General features: G+C 47.7%; 1 protein-coding gene across 2 annotated transcripts in view; it reads right to left on the bottom strand.

Moving 5' to 3' along the window:
• The window catches only part of LOC122929446 (CD209 antigen-like protein C), a 65,787-nt gene that overhangs the window by 25,937 nt on the left and 15,484 nt on the right, over nt 1-24,366 (bottom strand). The window contains exons 2-3 of one of the 2 annotated variants that reach the window (XM_044283017.1): nt 6,550-6,648; nt 4,244-4,354 (exon numbers count right to left, since the gene is read on the bottom strand). In XM_044283017.1, the coding sequence (XP_044138952.1) occupies nt 4,244-4,354; nt 6,550-6,648 (210 nt within the window). The remainder of the gene's footprint in view (nt 1-4,243; nt 4,355-6,549; nt 6,649-24,366) is intronic. The other variant, XM_044283018.1, reaches the window with a different exon arrangement.

Here is a 24,366-nt window from a genome sequence, read left to right on the forward strand (position 1 = left end):
TCTCCGCCACAAAACAGCGCAGATATGTCTCCAGATTCTGATTGACGCGCTCTGTCTGGCCATTCGACTGCGGGTGGAAAGCAGAAGAGAATGACAACCGAACCCCCAAGCGAGAACAGAAAGCCTTCCAGAATCTGGAAACAAACTGCGTGCCCCTATCAGAGACTATGTCTGAAGGAATACCGTGCAATTTGACAATGTGATCAACAAATGCCTGCGCCAGCGTCTTAGCATTGGGCAAACCAGGAAAAGGGATGAAATGCACCATTTTGCTAAAACGGTCCACCACCACCAGAATCACAGTCTTCCCCGAGGAACGAGGCAGGTCCGTTATGAAGTCCATGGACAGATGTGTCCAAGGACGGGAAGGAATGGGTAAGGGAAGGAGAGGACCTGATGGCCGTGAATGAGGGACTTTGGCACGAGCGCAAGTCTCGCAGGCTGCCACAAAACCCTCAACCGACTTACGAAGCGCAGGCCACCAGAATCTCCGAGCGATGAGATCCAGTGTGGCTCTTACCCCCGGGTGCCCAGCAAGGACCGTATCGTGGTGTTCTTTAAAAATCTTGTGTCTTAAAGCGAGAGGCACAAACAACCTCCCAGGAGGACAAAGATCAGGAGCCTCTGACTGGGCTGCCTGCACCTCTGCCTCCAATTCAGGAAAAAGAGCAGAGACCACCACACCTTCAGCCAAAATGGGACCCGGGTCTTCAAAATTCCCGCCTCCCGGAAAACAACGTGACAGGGCATCTGCCTTCACATTCTTAACTCCAGGGCGGAACGTGACAACAAAATTAAACCTAGAAAAGAACAACGACCATCTGGCCTGTCTCGGGTTCAGACGCTTGGCTGACTCCAAGTAGGCCAGATTTTTATGGTCAGTAAATACGGTAATAGGGTGTCTGGCTCCCTCTAGCCAATGGCGCCATTCCTCAAAAGCCAACTTGATGGCCAACAATTCCCTATCTCCCACATCGTAATTTCTCTCTGCGGAGGAGAGTTTTCTTGAGAAAAAGGCACACGGTCGCCAATTGGCAGGAGAGGAACCCTGAGACAAGACCGCCCCCACACCCACCTCAGAAGCATCAACCTCAACTATGAAGGGTAAAGAAACATCAGGTTGCACCAAGATGGGAGCGGAAGCAAAACTCTCCTTGATATCAGAAAAAGCCTTACGCGCCTCTACTGACCAAGAAGAAAAATCTACCCCCTTTCTGGTCATATCAGTGAGTGGTTTAACAATAGAAGAATAATTCAAAATGAACTTCCTGTAATAATTGGCAAAGCCCAAAAAACGCATCAGCGCCTTCTGATTCTCAGGAAGCTCCCACTCAAGCACAGCGCGGACCTTCTCGGGGTCCATGCGAAAACCAGAAGCGGAGAGAAGAAACCCCAGAAATTGAATTTCTGGAACCGCAAACACACATTTTTCCAGTTTCGCATATAATTTATTCTCCCGCAGGATGAGCAAGACCTGACGTAAATGTTCCTTATGAGTTTTGAAATCGGGAGAAAAAATCAAAATGTCATCCAAATACACCAATACAAATTTTCCCATCAAATGATAAAAAATGCTGTTCACGAAATGCTGAAAAACGGCTGGGGCATTCATCAAACCAAAAGGCATAACCAAATTTTCAAAATGGCCCTCAGGGGTATTGAAGGCCGTCTTCCATTCGTCCCCTTCTCTGACCCTGACCAGGTTGTATGCCCCTCTTAAATCTAATTTGGAAAAGACTTTAGCCCCAACAACCTGGTTAAATAGGTCCGGGATCAGAGGAAGCGGATAAGGGTCACGAATTGTGATATTGTTCAGCTCCCTGAAATCCAGACAAGGTCTTAAAGAACCATCTTTTTTCTTAACAAAGAAAAAACCAGCGGCAACAGGTGACTTCGAGGGTCGTATGTGTCCCTTTCTCAGACTCTCAGAGATATAAGCACGCATAGCGATCCTCTCAGGTTGGGAAAGATTGTATAAACGAGATTTAGGCAGCTTGGCGTCTGGGATGAGATTAATAGGGCAATCGTACTCCCTGTGCGGGGGCAAATCCTGAACTCCACTCTCAGAGAAGACATCCGAAAATTCAGAGAGAAAAGATGGTACAGTCTTAGTAGCAACCTCAGAAACAGATGTCATGAGGCAATTCTCTCTGCAAAAGTCACTCCAACCATTTATTTGCCTCGCTTGCCAATCAATGGTGGGGTTATGCTTAGTGAGCCAGGGCAGCCCCAACACCAGAGGGGTAGGTAAACCGCTAAGGACGAAACATGACACATCCTCAACATGAGCATCACTCACAATTAAACGGATATTGTGAACTATGCCCTTTAATGATTTTTGAGAAAGTGGAGCGGAATCGATAGCAAAAACAGGAATATCCTTTCCCAAAGTGCGCACCTGGAAACCATGAGTTATCGCAAATTGATTATCAATGAGATTAACCGCTGCTCCACTATCCACAAAAATCTCACAAAAAATGTTCTTGCTCTCTAGCGCCACCCTAGCCGGCAGGACAAAACGGGAACTACAAGCAAATGGAAAACCTTCAATTTCCGCCTCAACCCTGCCAATAGTAACAGACGGAACATTTTTAAAAGATTTTTTCCTGTTTGTTTCTTTATTACTCCCAGAAAACTGCCTGAATCTCCTAGAGGGACAAATATTTGCCAAATGATTTATACCTCCACAACAAAAACAAACCCTCCCATGCGAGCTGAATCTTCTATTGTCAGAAGCAATCAACCCCAGCTGCATGGGCTCCTGCTCAGAAGGGGCTGACGGCGACTGAGACCCCTGCGCACAGAACGGGACCGCTGCACTGTCCTGGGACTGAGTATGACAGGAAGGGGACATCTCTCCTCTCTCTCTAAGACGCCTGTCAATACGAACGGCCTGAGACATAGCAGAGTCCAAAGAAATAGGCCTCTCATGAAAGGCAAATGCATCTTTCAATCCCTCTGAAAGACCATGGCAAAATTGACTTCGGAGTGCAGCATCATTCCAACCAGTATCAACTGCCCATCTCCGAAATTCTGAGCAGTATATTTCTGCGGATTGTTTACCCTGGCATAATAGACGTAGTTTAGACTCAGCCAGAGCAATACGATCCGGATCATCATATATCTGACCCAGGGCTAAAAAGAATTCATCCACTGAACGGAGAGGCCGTGCCCCCTCCGGCAGCGAAAAGGCCCAGGACTGAGCGTTACCTCTGAGCAGCGATATAATGATCCCCACCCTCCGTTCCTCATCACCAGAGGAGTGGGGAAGAAGGCGAAAATGGAGTTTGCAAGCCTCTCTAAAACGCACAAAATTCTCACTACCCCCGGAGAACGTATCCGGGAGCGAGATCTTAGGCTCAGAACAAACTCCATGAACGCAAGCTGAACCGGTCACTTGAAGCTGAGAAAAAGTCTTACGGAGATCAGCTACCTCCAATGAAAGACCCTGGAAGCGTTCAGCCAAAAGTGAAACCGGATCCATGCTTGAGACGGTTATGGCGGCTTATAATGTCACGGACGGTGTACAGGAAACAAGGCAAAGCAACATGTATAAATGACTCGCTGGATCCAAAAGCTAAGGAACCAAGGGAGACCCCTGCAGAAGACCTGGCACTTTCCCTGGCTGCTCAGCCTATGCAAAGATCCTAATGGTGGAGGTTTGCATATCCACGAACCTTGACTATAAAGCCCTGAGCACCCTACAATAGTGAGGGGACACAACCACCGGCTCCCTACACAAGATACGGAGGGAGTCAGGGTCACCTGGAATCCAGCAAACAGAAAATAAACGATAAAGGTACAACACTTACATTTGTAGCAGACAGGAGCACAAGGTCAGCATGCACACACACTCCAGGAAGTAGTATAAGCCGCCCAGAAAAGCCTTCTGGGGAGGAATTTAAAGGGAAGCAATTAGTCCAACACATGACAGCTGAGAGAGGCTAACGAGAGGAGGAGCTGAATACCACAACACAGAAACTCAAGGAGGAGGTTCTGAAAGGCCTCTGTCAGAGCTTCTCAGCTGTCTGGTTGTGACAGCATGTGTCCTTCCAGCAATTTTTGCAGGGTTTTTGTTCTCTGATGTTTCTCACCTGACATACCAATGACCATCTATTTGATGAAGCAGAAAACCCGACTCATCAGAGAAGGGAACCCTTTCCCTTGTGTTCTACCCAAATAATAATAAGAACCAGAAGAAGAGGAATACGAAGAAGAAGAAAACACGATAACCAAAACTTACAGTATTTTAACAGGAGACTTGTGATGACAATCAAAAAGAGGAACATGATAAATAGAAATATCAAAGCTGCTAGAATTAACCGTGCCTTTGTGGTTATTCCGGTTGACACTTCTGAAATAAAGGAGAAGAATATCAGCACAATAGTGAGTTCTTGTCTAGTGACCTAGAGTAATACAATATTGTACTCGAGATATACAAGCATTAGGTCTTTCTTTTGGCACAACCCAAACATGGTGCTAGCCTTCCCCTCCTTATCATTTGGTGACTTGTAGTTTAGATTTATCCTATGGTGGGCTTGTGCTTATACACAGCAACCTGTCTTAGAAAGCAGATCTTCACTGTAAAGCGCAGAAGAAAAAAAATTGCAGGAACAGCCTGAGTCAAGACAAACACAGAGCAAGCAGCAAGCAGTCCTAACCAAAGGTGATGCAGGATATTACACTAAGTGCAGTATTCTTTTGTCTTCTTACCAGCACAATCAGAAAGGAAGGAGCCCCGTGGCTAAATTCAAAATGGGACCCCATTAAATACTTGTTCATGAGACCCCCAGGCCTCATTAGATTTTAGGATTCCTATTCTTTGAAGGCCAGACAGCCAGAACTACTGTGGCCCTTCAGTTTATAGGTTGCGGTAAATGCATACACATCATAGCAGTCAGATACACTATATTGGACAGGTGGACACCACCAATGAGGCCAGGTGAGGGGCAAGAGAGGGGCAGCCGAAGGACCATGGGCTGAAGGGAAGGGGTTAGGTTAAGAATTTGGCATTGGGGAGGGGGAGTGCAGTTTAAGTTTTCGGCTCAGGCAGCAGAGAGGCTATTGGAGGTATACTGATGATCCACCTGATATTGGAGGTATACTGATGATCCACAGTCCAGTATTGAGTACCTCACTCTGTACTTTATCACTTGTCTATACCAGGCTGCTGTGCATTCAACCCAACAAAGGTCTTATTAACCCTAGCCACCTATGGTCTTACTAACCCCCTGAGCCCAACATCCTATACTGTCCGCTATACACTGACCACCATATCAGTGACCAAAAGACATATGTATAAGAGGCTGCTTACCCCACAACCCGAGCAGTTAAAGGTGATGTCTCACGTCAGCAATTGCGGACAAGAACAGGCATATTCTATTAGTGCCGGCAATGTGCGGTCCGCAAAACACGTTGCGGACGTGTGAATGGAGCCTAAGACCTCTTGCACACAAACGGGTTTTCTTTCCGTTTACGTTCCGTTTTTTGCGTTCCGTATACGGACCATATACTGAACCATTCATTTCAATGGATCCGCAAAAAAAAGGAAGGTATTCTGTATGCCTTCCGTTTCCGTATTTCCGTTTTTCCATTCTGTTCAAAGATAGAATATGTCCTATTATTGTTCGCATAACGGACAAGGATAGTTCTGTTCTATTAGGGGCCAGCTGTTCCATTCCGCAAAAAAAACTGAATGCACACGGACGTCATCCGTATTTTTTTGCAGACCTGTTTTTTGCGGACCGCAAAATACAAAAAAAGCCATACGGTCGTGTGCAAAGCGTAAAATTACTTGTAGAGGCATCGCTGACACCCGTACAAGTGTATTTCTTCAATAGAATCTGCCACATGTGGAGGCACCCTATGGAGTTTAGGACGTGCTGCCTACGGTTTATAATGTGAACTCATGGATGACACAGTCAGGGAGATTTATCACAACTGGTGTAAAGGAAAACTGGCTTAGTTGCCCCTAGCAACCAATCAGATTCTACCTTTCATTTTCCAAAGGAGCTCTGAAAAATAAGAGGTGGAATCTGATTAGTTGCTACACCAGTGTTGATAAATTTCCCCCAGTATGTTTAAATTACTAAACGCCTTCATTTTATCTTCTACCTAGATGTATTTTGCATTTGTGTTCAGATGCACAAGTTTAGACTAGACTCAGAATCAGTGATGGTCAGTTCGCAGTGTTCGCCAGCGAACACATGCGGGCTGCCATCTTTAGTAAGGTAGACTCACCCGTCCGGCGATGCACAGGTAAGCCCTTACCTGTGCCGGGAGCCAGTCTGAAATGAAATGCGGTCACGGGAGCAGGCAGTTCCGAGAACAGCCCGATGAAGGCCCCCGGCGGCTGTTCTCGGAACTGCCTGCTCCTGGTGACTGCATTTCATTTCAGACTGGCTCCCGGCACAGGCACAAGTAAGGGATTACCTGTGCATCGCCGGACGGGTGAGTCTACCTTACTAAAGATGGCAGCCCGCATGTGTTCGCTGACGAACACTGCGAACTGACCATCACTGCTCAGAATGGATATTTAATAAGCTTTACTCATGGTTTTTGGTGTTTTCTTCTCCTTAGATCTCTTCAGTTCTGCTTCTTTGTTTAGATCATCCACGTTCACATACACATCATCACTGATATCGTCGTCTGAAAAGGAGAGACATTATTAATGAAATATCACATTTTCTTTTGTTTTACAGACTCCAGATTTTGGAAAGGTTAAACTTTTTTATTTTTATTTTTTTTGCTGTTTTATGTGTTCGGCTCCTATTCAGACATATTTGCAAGTTAAAAAAAATCCAGCATTACCAAATTGTCTCCAACTTCCCCCAATGGTCAATCTTCTATCAGTGATATACCTTGAAAAATCAAAACTGAAGCAGCTGAAACCCTCTACAAGTGGTCAAGGGACTTTTTGCTTCTAGGTTGGAAGATGGTTCACATTAGTGTAGCCTATTGATCTACTGATAGGCCTACAGAATCCTTTAGGACACTAAGTTATATCAATGGGATCCATCAGGACTAGAGTTGAGCGAACACCTGGATGTTCGGGTTCGAGAAGTTCGGCCGAACATCCCGGAAATGTTCGGGTTCGGGATCCGAACCCGATCCGAACTTCGTCCCGAACCCGAACCCCATTGAAGTCAATGGGGACCCGAACTTTTCGGCACTAAAAAGGCTGTAAAACAGCCCAGGAAAGAGCTAGAGGGCTGCAAAAGGCAGCAACATGTAGGTAAATCCCCTGCAAACAAATGTGGATAGGGAAATGAATTAAAATAAAAATTAAATAAATAAAAATTAACCAAAATCAATTGGAGAGAGGTTCCATAGCAGAGAATCTGGCTTCCCGTCACCCACCACTGGAACAGTCCATTCTCAGATATTTAGGCCCCGGCACCCAGGCAGAGGAGAGAGGTCCCGTAACAGAGAATCTGTCTTCATGTCAGCAGAGAATTAGTCTGCATGTCATAGCAGAGAATGAGGCTTCACGTCAGCCACCACTGCAACAGTCCATTGGCATATATTTAGGCCCAGCACCCAGGCAGAGGAGGGAGGTCCCGTAACAGAGAATCTGTCTTCATGTCAGCAGAGAATTAGTCTGCATGTCATAGCAGAGAATGAGGCTTCACGTCAGCCACCACTGCAACAGTCCATTGGCATATATTTAGGCCCAGCACACACACAGGCAGAGGAGAGAGGTCCCGTAACAGAGAATCTGGCTTCATGTCAGCAGAGAATCAGTCTGCATGTCATAGCAGAGAATGAGGCTTCACGTCAGCCACCACTGCAACAGTCCATTGGCATATATTTAGGCCCAGCACCCAGGCAGAGGAGGGAGGTCCCGTAACAGAGAATCTGTCTTCATGTCAGCAGAGAATTAGTCTGCATGTCATAGCAGAGAATGAGGCTTCACGTCAGCCACCACTGCAACAGTCCATTGGCATATATTTAGGCCCAGCACCCAGGCAGAGGAGGGAGGTCCCGTAACAGAGAATCTGTCTTCATGTCAGCAGAGAATTAGTCTGCATGTCATAGCAGAGAATGAGGCTTCACGTCAGCCACCACTGCAACAGTCCATTGGCATATATTTAGGCCCAGCACCCAGGCAGAGGAGGGAGGTCCCGTAACAGACAATCTGGCTTCATGTCAGCAGAGAATCAGTCTGCATGTCATAGCAGAGAATGAGGCTTCACGTCACCCACCACTGCAACAGTCCATTGGCATATATTTAGGCCCAGCACCCAGGCAGAGGAGGGAGGTCCCGTAACAGAGAATCTGTCTTCATGTCAGCAGAGAATTAGTCTGCATGTCATAGCAGAGAATGAGGCTTCACGTCAGCCACCACTGCAACAGTCCATTGGCATATATTTAGGCCCAGCACCCAGGCAGAGGAGGGAGGTCCCGTAACAGAGAATCTGTCTTCATGTCAGCAGAGAATTAGTCTGCATGTCATAGCAGAGAATGAGGCTTCACGTCAGCCACCACTGCAACAGTCCATTGGCATATATTTAGGCCCAGCACACACACAGGCAGAGGAGAGAGGTCCCGTAACAGAGAATCTGTCTTCATGTCAGCAGAGAATTAGTCTGCATGTCATAGCAGAGAATGAGGCTTCACGTCAGCCACCACTGCAACAGTCCATTGGCATATATTTAGGCCCAGCACCCAGGCAGAGGAGGGAGGTCCTGTAACAGAGAATCTGTCTTCATGTCAGCAGAGAATTAGTCTGCATGTCATAGCAGAGAATGAGGCTTCACGTCAGCCACCACTGCAACAGTCCATTGGCATATATTTAGGCCCAGCACACACACAGGCAGAGGAGAGAGGTCCCGTAACAGAGAATCTGGCTTCATGTCAGCAGAGAATCAGTCTGCATGTCATAGCAGAGAATGAGGCTTCACGTCAGCCACCACTGCAACAGTCCATTGGCATATATTTAGGCCCAGCACACACACAGGCAGAGGAGAGAGGTCCCGTAACAGAGGATCTGGCTTCATGTCAGCAGAGAATCAGTCTGCATGTCATAGCAGAGAATCAGGCTTCACGTCAGCCACCACTGCAACAGTCCATTGTCATAAATTTAGGCCCAGCACCCAGGCAGAGGAGAGAGGTCCCGTAACAGACAATCTGGCTTCATGTCAGCAGAGAATTAGTCTGCATGTCATAGCAGAGAATGAGGCTTCACGTCAGCCACCACTGCAACAGTCCATTGGCATATATTTAGGCCTAGCACACAGGCAGAGGAGAGAGGTCCCGTAACAGAGAATCTGGCTTCATGTCAGCAGAGAATCAGTCTGCATGTCATAGCAGAGAATGAGGCTTCACGTCACCCACCACTGCAACAGTCCATTGGCATATATTTAGGCCTAGCACACAGGCAGAGGAGAGGTTCATTCAACTTTGGGTAGCCTCGCAATATAATGGTAAAATGAAAATAAAAATAGGATTGAATGAGGAAGTGCCCTGGAGTCCAATAATATATGGTTATGGGGAGGTAGTTAATGTCTAATCTGGACAAGGGACGGACAGGTCCTGTGGGATCCATGCCTGGTTCATTTTTATGAACGTCAGCTTGTCCACATTGGCTGTAGACAGGCGGCTGCGTTTGTCTGTAATGACGCCCCCTGCCGTGCTGAATACACGTTCAGACAAAACGTTGGCTGCCGGGCAGGCCAGCACCTCCAAGGCATAAAAGGCTAGCTCTGGCCACGTGGACAATTTAGAGACCCAGAAGTTGAATGGGGCCGAACCATCAGTCAGTACGTGGAGGGGTGTGCACACGTACTGTTCCACCATGTTAGTGAAATGTTGCCTCCTGCTAACACGTTGCGTATCAGGTGGTGGTGCAGTTAGCTGTGGCGTGTTGACAAAAGTTTTCCACATCTCTGCCATGCTAACCCTGCCCTCAGAGGAGCTGGCCGTGACACAGCTGCCTTGGCGACCTCTTGCTCCTCCTCTGCCTTGGCCTTGGGCTTCCACTTGTTCCCCTGTGACATTTGGGAATGCTCTCAGTAGCGCGTCTACCAACGTGCGCTTGTACTCGCGCATCTTCCTATTACGCTCCAGTGCAGGAAGTAAGGTGGGCACATTGTCTTTGTAGCGTGGATCCAGCAGGGTGGCAACCCAGTAGTCCGCACAGGTTAAAATGTGGGCAACTCTGCTGTCGTTGCGCAGGCACTGCAGCATGTAGTCGCTCATGTGTGCCAGGCTGCCCAGGGGTAAGGACAAGCTGTCCTCTGTGGGAGGCGTATCGTCATCGTCCTGCCTTTCCCCCCAGCCACGCACCAGTGATGGACCCGAGCTGCGTTGGGTGCCACCCCGCTGTGACCATGCTTCATCCTCATCCTCCTCCGCCTCCTCCTCATCCTCGTCCTCCTCGTCCTCCAGTAGTGGGCCCTGGCTGGCCACATTTGTACCTGGCCTCTGCTGTTGCCAAAAACCTCCCTCTGAGTCACTTCGAAGAGACTGGCCTGAAAGTGCTAAAAATGACCCCTCTTCCTCCTCCTCCTCCTCCTCCTGGGCCACCTCCTCTTCCATCATCGCCCTAAGTGTTTTCTCAAGGAGACATAGAAGTGGTATTGTAACGCTGATAACGGTGTCATCGCCACTGGCCATGTTGGTGGAGTACTCGAAACAGCGCAACAGGGCACACAGGTCTCGCATGGAGGCCCAGTCATTGGTGGTGAAGTGGTGCTGTTCTGTAGTGCGACTGACCCGTGCGTGCTGCAGCTGAAACTCCACTATGGCCTGCTGCTGCTCGCACAGTCTGTCCAGCATGTGCAAGGTGGAGTTCCACCTGGTGGGCACGTCGCATATGAGGCGGTGAGCGGGAAGGCCGAAGTTACGCTGTAGCGCAGACAGGCGAGCAGCAGCAGGATGTGAACGCCGGAAGCGCGAACAGACGGCCCGCACTTTATGCAGCAGCTCTGACATGTCGGGGTAGTTGTGAATGAACTTCTGCACCACCAAATTCAGCACATGCGCCAAGCAAGGGATGTGCGTCAAATTGGCTAGTCCCAGAGCTGCAACGAGATTTCGCCCATTATCACACACCACCAGGCCGGGCTTGAGGCTCACCGGCAGCAACCACTCGTCGGTCTGTTGTTCAATACCCCGCCACAACTCCTGTGCGGTGTGGGGCCTGTCCCCCAAACATATGAGTTTCAGAATGGCCTGCTGACGTTTACCCCGGGCTGTGCTGAAGTTGGTGGTGAAGGTGTGTGGCTGACTGGATGAGCAGGTGGAAGAAGAGGAGGAGGAAGCCGAGAAGGAGGAGGTGGCAACAGGAGGCAAAGAATGTTGCCCTGCGATCCTTGGCGGCGGAAGGACGTGCGCCAAACAGCTCTCCGCCTGGGGCCCAGCTGCCACTACATTTACCCAGTGTGCAGTTAGGGAGATATAGCGTCCCTGGCCGTGCTTACTGGTCCACGTATCTGTGGTTAGGTGGACCTTGCCACAGATGGCGTTGCGCAGTGCACACTTGATTTTATCGGATACTTGGTTGTGCAGGGAAGGCACGGCTCTCTTGGAGAAGTAGTGCCGGCTGGGAACAACATACTGTGGGACAGCAAGCGACATGAGCTGTTTGAAGCTGTCTGTGTCCACCAGCCTAAATGACAGCATTTCATAGGCCAGTAGTTTAGAAATGCTGGCATTCAGGGCCAGGGATCGAGGGTGGCTAGGTGGGAATTTACGCTTTCTATCAAATGTTTGTGAGATGGAGAGCTGAACGCTGGCGTGTGACATGGTTGAGACGCTTGGTGACGGAGGTGGTGGTGGTGGTGTTGGTGGTACATCCCCTGTTTGCTGGGCGGCAGGTGCCAACGTTCCTCCAGAGGCGGAGGAAGAGGCCGAGGCGGCAGCATCAGAATAGGCCGAGGCGGCAGCAGCAGAAGAGGTAGCAGGGGGAGCCTGAGTGACTTCCTTGGTTTTAAGGTGTTTACTCCACTGCAGTTCATGCTTTGCATGCAGGTGCCTGGTCATGCAGGTTGTGCTCAGGTTCAGAACGTTAATGCCTCGCTTCAGGCTCTGATGGCACAGCGTGCAAACCACTCGGGTCTTGTCGTCAGCACATTGTTTGAAGAAGTGCCATGCCAGGGAACTCCTTGAAGCTGCCTTTGGGGTGCTCGGTCCCAGATGGCGGCGGTCAGTAGCAGGCGGAGTCTCTTGGCGGCGGGTGTTCTGCTTTTGCCCACTGCTCCCTCTTTTGCTACGCTGTTGGCTCGGTCTCACCACTGCCTCTTCCTCCGAACTGTGAAAGTCAGTGGCACGACCTTCATTCCATGTGGGGTCTAGGACCTCATCGTCCCCTGCATCGTCTTCCACCCAGTCTTGATCCCTGACCTCCTGTTCAGTCTGCACACTGCAGAAAGACGCAGCAGTTGGCACCTGTGTTTCGTCATCATCAGAGACATGCTGAGGTGGTATTCCCATGTCCTCATCATCAGGAAACATAAGTGGTTGTGCGTCAGTGCATTCTATGTCTTTCACCGCTGGGGAAGGGCTAGGTGGATGCCCTTGGGAAACCCTGCCAGCGGAGTCTTCAAACAGCATAAGAGACTGCTGCATAACTTGAGGCTGAGACAGTTTCCCTGGTATGCATGGGGGTGATGTGACAGACTGATGGGGTTGGTTTTCAGGCGCCATCTGTGCGCTTTCTGCAGAAGACTGGGTGGGAGATAATGTGAACGTGCTGGATCCACTGTCGGCCACCCAATTGACTAATGCCTGTACCTGCTCAGGCCTTACCATCCTTAGAACGGCATTGGGCCCCACCATATATCGCTGTAAATTCTGGCGGCTACTGGGACCTGAGGTAGTTGGTACACTAGGACGTGTGGATGTGGCAGAACGGCCACGTCCTCTCCCAGCACCAGAGGGTCCACTAACACCACCACGACCATGTCCACGTCCGCGTCCCTTACTAGATGTTTTTCTCATTGTTATGGTTCACCACAACAACAAATATATTATTTGGCCCAATGTATTGTATTCAAATTCAGCGGGATATAAATTTGAGGCCTAGTATTTAGGCGCTGGGTGACCGGTATGGATTTAGTGACAGAATTAGACTTGGAAATGCACAGAAGCGTGTGTGTGTGAAGTTATTCTGAATGACCCAATGTGCACCTTGAATATTATATACCCTTTTAGGGATAGATTTCAAATAGCTCTGATATAGCAGAAACCACTAAATTATGAAATTGCTAAATTGGGAATTGTATTTCAACCCAGAACAAGAAATGTGCTTGAACGGACACTAAATAACTCGCCCAGCTACAGCACTAACGAGAGATTTAGCAGGATATAAATTTGAGGCCTAGTATTTAGGCGCTGGGTGACAGGTATGGGTTTAGTGACAGAATTAGACTTGGAAATACACAGTAGCGGGTGTGTGTGAAGTTATTCTGAATGACCCAATGTGCACCTTGAATATTATATACCCTTTTAGGGATAGATTTCAAATAGCTCTGATATAGCAGAAACCACTAAATTATGAAATTGCTAAATTGGGAATTGTATTTCAACCCAGAACAAGAAATGTGCTTGAACGGACACTAAATAACTCGCCCAGCTACAGCACTAAGGACAGATTTAGCTGGATATAAATTTGAGGCCTAGTATTTAGGCGCTGGGTGACAGGTATGGGTTTAGTGACAGAATTAGACTTGGAAATACACAGTAGCGGGTGTGTGTGAAGTTATTCTGAATGTCCCTATGTGCACCTTCAATATGATCTACCCTTTTAGGGATAGATTTCAAATAGCTCTGATATAGCAGAAACCACTAAATTATGAAATTGCTAAATTGGGAATTGTATTTCAACCCAGAACAAGAAATGTGCTTGAACGGACACTAAATAACTCGCCCAGCTACAGCACTAACGAGAGATTTAGCTGGATATAAATTTGAGGCCTAGTATTTAGGCGCTGGGTGACAGGTATGGGTTTAGTGACAGAATTAGACTTGGAAATACACAGTAGCGGGTGTGTGTGAAGTTATTCTGAATGACCCAATGTGCACCTTGAATATTATATACCCTTTTAGGGATAGATTTCAAATAGCTCTGATATAGCAGAAACCACTAAATTATGAAATTGCTAAATTGGGAATTGTATTTCAACCCAGAACAAGAAATGTGCTTGAACGGACACTAAATAACTCGCCCAGCTACAGCACTAAGGACAGATTTAGCTGGATATAAATTTGAGGCCTAGTATTTAGGCGCTGGGTGACAGGTATGGGTTTAGTGACAGAATTAGACTTGGAAATACACAGTAGCGGGTGTGTGTGAAGTTATTCTGAATGTCCCTATGTGCACCTTCAATATGATCTACCCTTTTAGGGATAGATTTCAAATAGCTCTGATATAGCAGAAACCACTAAATTATGAAATTGCTAAATTGGGAATTGTATTTCAACCCAGAACAAGAAATGTGCTTGAACGGACACTAAATAACTCGCCCAGCTACAGCACTAACGAGAGATTTAGCTGGATATAAATTTGAGGCCTAGTATTTAGGCGCTGGGTGACAGGTATGGGTTTAGTGACAGAATTAGACTTGGAAATACACAGTAGCGGGTGTGTGTGAAGTTATTCTGAATGACCCAATGTGCACCTTGAATATTATATACCCTTTTAGGGATAGATTTCAAATAGCTCTGATATAGCAGAAACCACTAAATTATGAAATTGCTAAATTGGGAATTGTATTTCAACCCAGAACAAGAAATGTGCTTGAACGGACACTAAATAACTCGCCCAGCTACAGCACTAACGAGAGATTTAGCAGGATATAAATTTGAGGCCTAGTATTTAGGCGCTGGGTGACAGGTATGGGTTTAGTGACAGAATTAGACTTGGAAATACACAGTAGCGGGTGTGTGTGAAGTTATTCTGAATGACCCAATGTGCACCTTGAATATTATATACCCTTTTAGGGATAGATTTCAAATAGCTCTGATATAGCAGAAACCACTAAATTATGAAATTGCTAAATTGGGAATTGTATTTCAACCCAGAACAAGAAATGTGCTTGAACGGACACTAAATAACTCGCCCAGCTACAGCACTAAGGACAGATTTAGCTGGATATAAATTTGAGGCCTAGTATTTAGGCGCTGGGTGACAGGTATGGGTTTAGTGACAGAATTAGACTTGGAAATACACAGTAGCGGGTGTGTGTGAAGTTATTCTGAATGTCCCTATGTGCACCTTCAATATGATCTACCCTTTTAGGGATAGATTTCAAATAGCTCTGATATAGCAGAAACCACTAAATTATGAAATTGCTAAATTGGGAATTGTATTTCAACCCAGAACAAGAAATGTGCTTGAACGGACACTAAATAACTCGCCCAGCTACAGCACTAAGGACAGATTTAGCTGGATATAAATTTGAGGCCTAGTATTTAGGCGCTGGGTGACAGGTATGGGTTTAGTGACAGAATTAGACTTGGAAATGCACAGTAGCGGGTGTGTGAAGTTATTCTGAATGTCCCTATGTGCACCTTCAATATGATCTACCCTTTTAGGGATAGATTTCAAATAGCTCTGATATAGCAGAAACCACTAAATTATGAAATTGCTAAATTGGGAATTGTATTTCAACCCAGAACAAGAAATGTGCTTGAACGGACACTAAATAACTCGCCCAGCTACAGCACTAAGGACAGATTTAGCTGGATATAAATTTGAGGCCTAGTATTTAGGCGCTGGGTGACAGGTATGGGTTTAGTGACAGAATTAGACTTGGAAATGCACAGTAGCGGGTGTGTGAAGTTATTCTGAATGACCCTATGTGCACCTTGAATATTATATACCCTTTTAGGGATAGATTTCAAATAGCTCTGATACAGCAGAAACCACTAAATTTTTAAATTGCTAAATTGGGAATTGTATTTCAACCCAGAACAAAAAATGTGCTTTGACGGACACTAAATAACTTTCCCAGCCACAACAGGACAGCGGTAACGAGAGATTTAGCGGGATATAAATTTGAGGCCTAGTATTTAGGCGCTGGGTGACCGGTATGGATTTAGTGACAGAATTAGACTGGGATATGGCCAAAAAATAACCACACTATTGCTGGTTAAATGCACTTGGTGATGGGCGCAGCTTGCCCCTGATGTAGTATATGGCCAAAAAATGAACAGACTATTGCTGGTTAAATGCACTTGGTGTCACAGCTTGACCAACCACACTACTGAGGGTTAAATGCACTTGGTGACGGGCGCAGCTTGCCCCTGATTTAGTATATGGCCAAAAAATGAACAGACTATTGCTGGTTAAATGCACTTGGTGTGATAGCTTGACCAACCACACTACTGAGGGTTAAATGCACTTGGTGTGACAGCTTCACCCTGATGTAGGCTTTAGCCAAAAAACAACCACACCATTGAGGGTTAAATGCACTTGGTCGCAGCTTGTGCTGGCGCACCACAAGACACAAAATGGCCGCCGATCACCCCAGAAAAATGTGACTGACAAACGGTCTGGGCAGCCTAAAAACAGTGAGCAATTGAGGATCAGCAGCTCAATGATCCACAGCTGCAGATCGATCAGTTAATCAAGTCCTTTGGAGGAGTTAATCTGCCTAATCTCGCCCTACTGTCGCAGCCGCAACCTCTCCCTACGCTAATCAGAGCAGAGTGACGGGCGGCGCTATGTGACTCCAGCTTAAATAGAGGCTGGGTCACATGGTGCTCTGGCCAATCACAGCCATGCCAATAGTAGGCATGGCTGTGATGGCCTCTTGGGGCAAGTAGTATGACGCTTGTTGATTGGCTGCTTTGCAGCCTTTCAAAAAGCGCCAAGAAAGCGTCACAAAAGCGCGAAGAAAGCGACGAACACCGAACCCGAACCCGGACTTTTACGAAAATGTCCGGGTTCGGGTCCGTGTCACGGACACCCCAAAATTCGGTACGAACCCGAACTATACAGTTCGAGTTCGCTCATCCCTAATCAGGACTCATTGGGATCCATTCAGAAACAGAAGCCATGACGCTAGTTTTGTTTTTCATCCCATATATACTGTGGGGGCTGAAGTGCATCGGGAGTGGAGTAGCACAAGACTGAAGGATTAGACTACACAGGCAGGGGTGCACCACCAATGAGGCCAAGTGAGGCGATCTCCTCAGGCAGCATCAGGTAGGGGCAAGAGGGGGGCAGCAGAAGGGCCATGGGCAATGAGCGCTTTCATTGTGACGAAGGGGTTAGGTTAAGAGATTGGCATTGAGGGGGCGCCCTTTACGTTTTGGCCTCAGGCAGCAGAAAGGCTAGGTACACAGGGGTTTATTTTTGTAGTCTATAACCATGCTGACATATTGTAGATTGTAAGGGCTACATAAACAAAAAGGTAGATCTGTAATCAAGACTTTGATGCGCTTCCCTCTGCCTTCCGATCGGAGCCCCCGTAGTAAAATTGCAGGGCTCTGATCAGTTACCATGGCAGGCAGGGCACTTCTGAAGTTTTCCAGGCCTGCCATGGTAAACTGCATGCTGCGCATGAGGCACAGCTCAGCAGGGAATGTAGTATAATGCCATTCACCCTAAGAAAGCTCTATTAGAGTGAATGGGACAAGGGATCAAAACATCCTAGGTTCTAGCCAGGCTCTAGTTATTGTTAAAAAAAAAAATACAAAAAAACCCCTAAAACTTTAAAATATTAAAAGTTTAAATCACCCCCCTTTACTTCTTTTACATATCGGGAGTGGAGTAAGCTCCATTCAAGTGAACAGAGCTTAGCCGCGCCCACTCTAGTTGATACTAGTCGTGACGTCAGTGGGCGGGCGGCCCGGCGGTAAACAGTGAGAAGGCCGCGGCGCTGCTGGAGCGCTGCTGCCTTCTCAAACAGCTGATCGGCAGGGGTCCCAGGTGTCGGACCCCCGCCGATCAGAAGCTGATGATCTATCCAGAGGATAGATCATCAGTTAAATGAAAGTGCAGAACCCCTTTAACGTTAGCAGGCGCTAGGGACAGTGCTATGAAATACTTTATTGTGCTGAAAATCGATTTTACGAGTGCAGGGAAAAATGATTTAAAGGGAACCTGTCACCGGGATTTTGTGTATAGAGCTGAGGACATGGGTTGCTAGATGGCCGCTAGCACATCCGCAATATCCAGTCCCCATAGCTCTGTGTGCTTTTATTGTGTAAAAAAAACGATTTGATACATATGCAAATTACCATATTTTTCACCGTATAAGACGCACCGGCCTATAAGACGCACCTAGGTTTTTGAGGAGGAAAATAAGAAAAAAAATATTTTGAACCAAAAGGTGCACTTTTGGTGGGTTTTGAACTAATTGTGGTCTGTGGGTGACGCACTGTTATGGGGGATCTGTGGGTGGCACTGTTATGGGGGATCTGTGGGTGACACTTATGGGGGATCTGTGGGTGACTGTTATGGGGGATCTGTGGGTGACACTTATGGGGGATCTGTGGGTGACACTTATGGGGGATCTGTGGGTGACACTTATGGGGGATCTGTGGGTGACACTTATGGGGGATCTGTGGGTGACACTTATGGGGGATCTGTGGGTGACACTTATGGGGGATCCTCTCTGGATGGCACTGTTATGAGGATGAGGATCTGTGAATGACAGTTATGGGGGGGATCTGTGGATGACACATATATAGCATCTTATGCTGTCATCCACAGATCCCCTCCATAAGTGTCCCTGTAGTGAATGACCCTCAATACAGAGGGTGGGGGTCGCATCTGCTTTAATAATGACAGCGGGGCCCGTGTAGTGACTAGTCTACTACACGGGCCCCGCTCACTGTATAATCATATCTCTCTAATAGTTAATTGTTGTATGCATGTAATCGCATAATGAGCGCTAATGAGCGCTGTGTATTACCGTACTTAAAACTAGCAGCGCTCGCCGTTCGGAGCAGAGAGGAGGCAGGAGGCAGGCCGGGAGGACGGGCGCTTGCAACGTGAGTCATACGTCACGCGCCTGCGCCGCCTGCTTCATTCATAAGTGGGCGGTGCAGGTGCGTGACGTATGACTCACGCTGCAAGTGCCCGTCCTCCTGGCCTGCCTCCTGCCTCCTGCCTCCTCTCTGCTCCGAACGGCGAGCGCTGCTAGTTTTAAGTACGGTAATACACAGCGCTCATTAGCGCTCATTATGCGATTACATGCATACAACAATTAACTATTAGAGAGATATGATTATACAGTGAGCGGGGCACGTGTAGTAGAATAGTCACTGCACGGGCCCCGCTGTCATTATTAATGCAGATGCCGCCCCCAGCCCCTCCTCCCTCACAGCTGATACACCCGCCGCGCGGCATCGCGGCGGGTGTATCATTGAAAACTGGGCAAAATCAGCTACATTCGCCGTATAAGACGCACTGCTATTTTCCCCCCACTTTTGGGGGGAAAAAAGTGCGTCTTATACGGCGAAAAATACGGTACCTTAGATGAGTCCTATCCCTGACTCATGTCACGTACAGGTGTAGTGTCCCACTAGGTAAATGTGGGCACTACACAAGGGTTAATTGGGCCACGTTGTTCCCACCTCCTGCGGGACAGGGTCATTGTATTTTATATGATGTTTTTATGTGTATTTTCCCTGTAATCTCTGTGTATCAGGCCTGTTAGGGGTAGTTCCTCCTCCTAGACAGTAGAGGGAGCTAGGGGACCCCTAGTTTATATAGTCAGGCTCAGCTCAGGGAGAGTCAGTCAGGAGTCTGTGTAGAGTCAGAAGTCAGTGTGGACTTTAGCTAGGCATCAGCTGAAGTGGAGCTTCTGACATGCAGCTAGATAGCCCAGGCTTCTAGTTTGCCACCAGGAGAAGGGTTTACCTCCTGAGAGAAACTAAGTTCCTACAAAGTACAGTGCAGAGCAAAAGTGATTCCAGCCGAACCAGAGAGCTGAAGGGCAGAAGGATCTATTTAAAGCAAGGAGACATATACCTGAGGAAGTTTTCCCTAACCAAGGATAAAGCCAGCAATAGGGCATACGGGCCTTGGGATAAAGACAGACAGGATTCTGAGGAAAGTGCAGCCTGATCTGTAAGTGTTTAACCCTATGAGTATCTTGCAAGAACATTGTGCCTGCCAATTGATGTAAAGCCTGCGTGTTACTACCTCTTATATATGAAACTTTGACCAAAGACTGTATATAGTTAACTGTTCCAGTAAACAGAAGTTTTGGTTCACCACAACATCGTGTTCTTCAATTATTCCTATCATAAATCGGTGTGCCACCGTTACCGGCACTGGCGTCACGAATTTAAAGGGATCTTGCCACCGGCACATTAAAAACCTGCAACATCCAGGGCACCTTACCTACCATCAGGCCTGGTCCCTATACACAGAGAGTGCCCCAGAGGACCCCCTGTGACAGCCTCTCCATCACTGCTGTAAAACGGCCCAGGGTATATAAAAGACTGTGAGTACTATAACCACCCTCGGTTAGTAACTACCCCTGTGACCTCACTATTCGCCTCACCCTGCAGGGCGGCATACTGCACAGGATTCATCTCAGGTTAATTTGCATATGTATCAAATCGTTTTTTGACACAATAAAAGCACACAGAGCTATGGGGACTGGGTATTGCGGAAGTGCTAGCGGCCATCTAGCAACCCATGTCCTCAGCTCTATACACAAAATCCCGGTGACTGGTTCCCTTTAAGCTGTAGGGAAAGGATAGGGAAGCATCATCTACACTATAAAAGGGTGCAATAGGAGAGTGTACAGTCTGAGTAATAGGAGCGATTACTATTACACCTTGCTGCACTAATTAGGGATCCAAATTGCAGTTATACTGCTGCTTTTACAGTAGGTTGTTTGCACTATATGATACATCAGTAATTCCAGAAAACCTTGCTTGTCATTGGGGTGCAAGTTCTGTGTGATACAGCCATTTACAGGGTGTATTAATAGGAAAGATACGTTCGTCCTATTAGCCGTCCTGCGTTGATTTTATATTGTTTTACTTTTTTTGGGGGGGGGGGGGGTGTATTAATAGGGAAAAAAAAAAGAAAAATATATGTCTTAATTACCGTTCAGCGGTGTTACATTGTACTACAGCCATTTATGGGGTGTATTGAAGGGAAATAAACCTACTTCCTATTATCCATTCTGTGATGAATTGTGATTGTTATATTTTTTTTTGGGGGTGTTTATTAATCAGAAAAAAAAATATATATATATGTCTTAATTGCCGTTCAGCAGTGAAGTTACATTGTACTACAGCCATTTACGTGGTGTATTAAAAGGAAATATACGTACATCCTATTATCCGTTCTGCGTTGATTTTATATTGTTTTAAAATTTTTTGGGGGGGTGTATTAATAGGAGAAAAAAAAAAGGAAAAAATATGTCATAATTGCCATTTAGTGGTGAAGTTATATTGTACATTTATTTTATATTGTTTTCCATTTTTTTGGGGGTGTATTAATAGGAAAAAAATAAAAAAATATACTGGTATGTCATAATTGCCGTTCAGCGGTGAAGTTACATTGTACTACAGTCATTTACTGGGTGTGTTAATCGAAAGATATGTACGTCCCATTAGCCATTCTGCAGTGAATTGTGATTGTTATATTTCTTTTTTTTTGGGTGTATGGCCAAAATGTTTCTGTCGCAGGCAGCAGAAGAAGGGGTTAGGGGGGTGGCAGCAGGAGTCGCAGCGAGAGGCCTAAACTCCTGGTGTCATCTAGCATCTAGGGGTCGTGTCTTTACCAGCAACCCAGGCGGTGCTTGAACGGTTGACTCGGTCTTCGACTTTGTCCCAAGTGACATCAGACACCCCCAGCCAATAGTCGGTGGGTTCCTCTGACACAACGCTTAGTTGGAATGGCCTGAGAGCAGGCTCTGTGCCCCCTCCTGTCCTGAACCTTCCTCATTTTCAGTTCCCTCAGCGCGAGAAGTATTATATACCGTAGGCTGGACTCCACTTTTCAGCGAGGACAAGCTATTAGAGGACAGTCAGCAGCTACTGCCCAACCAAGATCTGGAGGAGACATCCGCTGCTTCCTCCGGTAGGCAGGCAAGTAGTGATGAAGAGAGTCCACTGGAAGCAGGTGTTGCGAGCGGTCAGGCTCCTGGCCGTTAAAGGGGACATCAGTGACGTGCAGACAGTAGCGGATGATGATGATGTAGCTGATCGCACATGGGAGCCGGGTGAAGAAGGGGCTTCATCATCATGAGAAGAGGGTGGCAGAGTGGCTGTGAGTCAGCAGGGTGGCAGCAGTGGGAAGTCGAGAGCCAAATGTGCCCGGGGTAGACCACCCGCTACCCGTAAGGTAGCGGTGCAGGGTTTCATAGAGGCAGCTGTAGCAGGCAGTCAGCGCGGAGTGTTGGGGGGAAAATGCCATGCTCGGCAGTGTGGCAATTTTTTGTTAGGCCGCCAGAGGAGGTGAACATGGCCATTTGCCGAATTTGTGGGCAGAAGGTGAAGCATGGCCAGGGTGCCAATGTTGGCACCACTGCCCTGCGTCAACACATGCAGCGTCACCATAAAGTGGCCTGGGAGAACCGTGGCTCCGATGTGGTGGTCCAGTCTGCCGCAGCAACCGCTGCATCACCCAGTGGCACGCACCCAATTTCATGCAGTCAAGGCTCTACTACCTCAGCCGAAGGGAGCTGTCTGTCTTTCCCATCATCTGCTGGTCCTGCTGCTCCTGCTCCTCCTCCTCATACTCCTCGTCAGTCATTCCATCAGCAATCGATTACCAAAGAGATTGCAAAGAGACAATAGTATATGTGCACTCATCCAATGGCGCAGAAGCTGAGCGTGCTCCTGGTTAAGTTTCTGGTGCTGCAGTGTCTCCCTTTCCAAGAGGTGGACTCTGCACCTTTCAGAGAACGGATGGCTTGTGCCGAGCCGAGGTGGAGAGTCCCAAGCCATCATTTCTTTGCGAAAAAAGCAGAACCAGCCCTGCACACATATGTAGAACAGAAGGTGGGCCAGTCCTTGAGCCTGTCAGTGTCTGCCAAAGTGCACGGCAGCGCCGACGTTTGGAGCTGTAACTACGGTCAAGGACAATATATGTCCTTTACAGCCAACTGTATAAATGTGGTTCCTACCAAGCCACACCAGCAACTTGGCCAGGTGATGCTGCTTCCGCCTCCACGTTCCTGCAACAATATACGCCTCTGCTCCTCATCCTCCACCGTGTCCTCAGCCTCCACTGCAAGGACAATTCACAGTGCTCCTCCAGCATACCACATGTGCACGGCACGGCACTGTCACACTGTTCTGCCCCTAATTTGCCTGAGAAAACTGAGTCACACAGGGGAGGAACTGCTCCACGTCCTTCATCAATAAATTTAATCCTGGCTTTCTCCTCAAATAGTCAAAATCAGAACCATCCAGACTGACAACGTGAAGAACACGGTGTCAACCCTGTGTCAAGGAGGGCATGGCGCATGTGTTCAATATGGTTGTTAATCGGTTCCTGAAGTCTTCACCCCATCTGCAAGACATCCTGAAAATGGCCAGGAAACTTTGCATGCACTTCAGCCACTCGTACACTGCAAAGGACACCCTCCTTGAGCTACAGCGGCAGAACGGCATCCCCCAACATAGGCGGATATTCAACGTTTCCACCCATTGGAATTCCACCCTCCATATGTTGGGCCGATTATATGAACAGAGAAAGGCCAGAAATGATTTCTTGATGGTACAGATGGACAGAGGTACTCTCCTGTGTAACTTTGATGTTAGCCAGTGGCAGCTCATGCGTGACACCTGCCGTTTGCTCGGGCCCTTTGAGGTGGCCACTTTATTTGTCAGTTGCCAGGACTTCGGGATGAACAACGTAATTTCACTGATTCATGTCCTGGAGCACATGCTGCTAAATCTGGCTGGCCAGGAGACAGGAGATGTGGCAACTACATCTCATGGCCACATGAGCCCTGTGGGGGCTGAACTAGAGGAGGACATTCGAGCACAAGCAATGCATAGAGAAATGGCTGTTTTTTCTACACAGGTGACAGGAGAGGAGGAGCAACTCACTTGGTTGCGTAGTGACAGCCGAATTATCACCATTTGGGGTGACTACTGGCTCTCCACCATGTTAGACCCTCGCTACCGGTCCAAAATGGGGGCCTTTTTTACACCTGCTGAGAGGGAAGACAAACTGAACTACTATCGAGACATCCTATGTAGTCAGTTGGCCGCTGCCTATGTCCGCCATCGTCCTCCTCTCGCGGGTCTGAACGGGGGGGGGGGGGGGGGCCATTGCGCTCACATTCGACTGCAATAGTTGCTGGGGTGGGGGGGTCAGGAGCAGTACCAGCTCCTTCAGCAGCAACTTAAGTCTAGAGTCACTGATGAGCAGTTTTCTTCACCCGCCTCCTGAAGAAACTACTCACCAGCAGAAGCAATTAGACCTAGAGCAGA

This window comes from Bufo gargarizans, chromosome 2 (assembly GCF_014858855.1).
Source record: "Bufo gargarizans isolate SCDJY-AF-19 chromosome 2, ASM1485885v1, whole genome shotgun sequence".
In the NCBI taxonomy this organism is placed as follows: domain Eukaryota; kingdom Metazoa; phylum Chordata; class Amphibia; order Anura; family Bufonidae; genus Bufo; species Bufo gargarizans.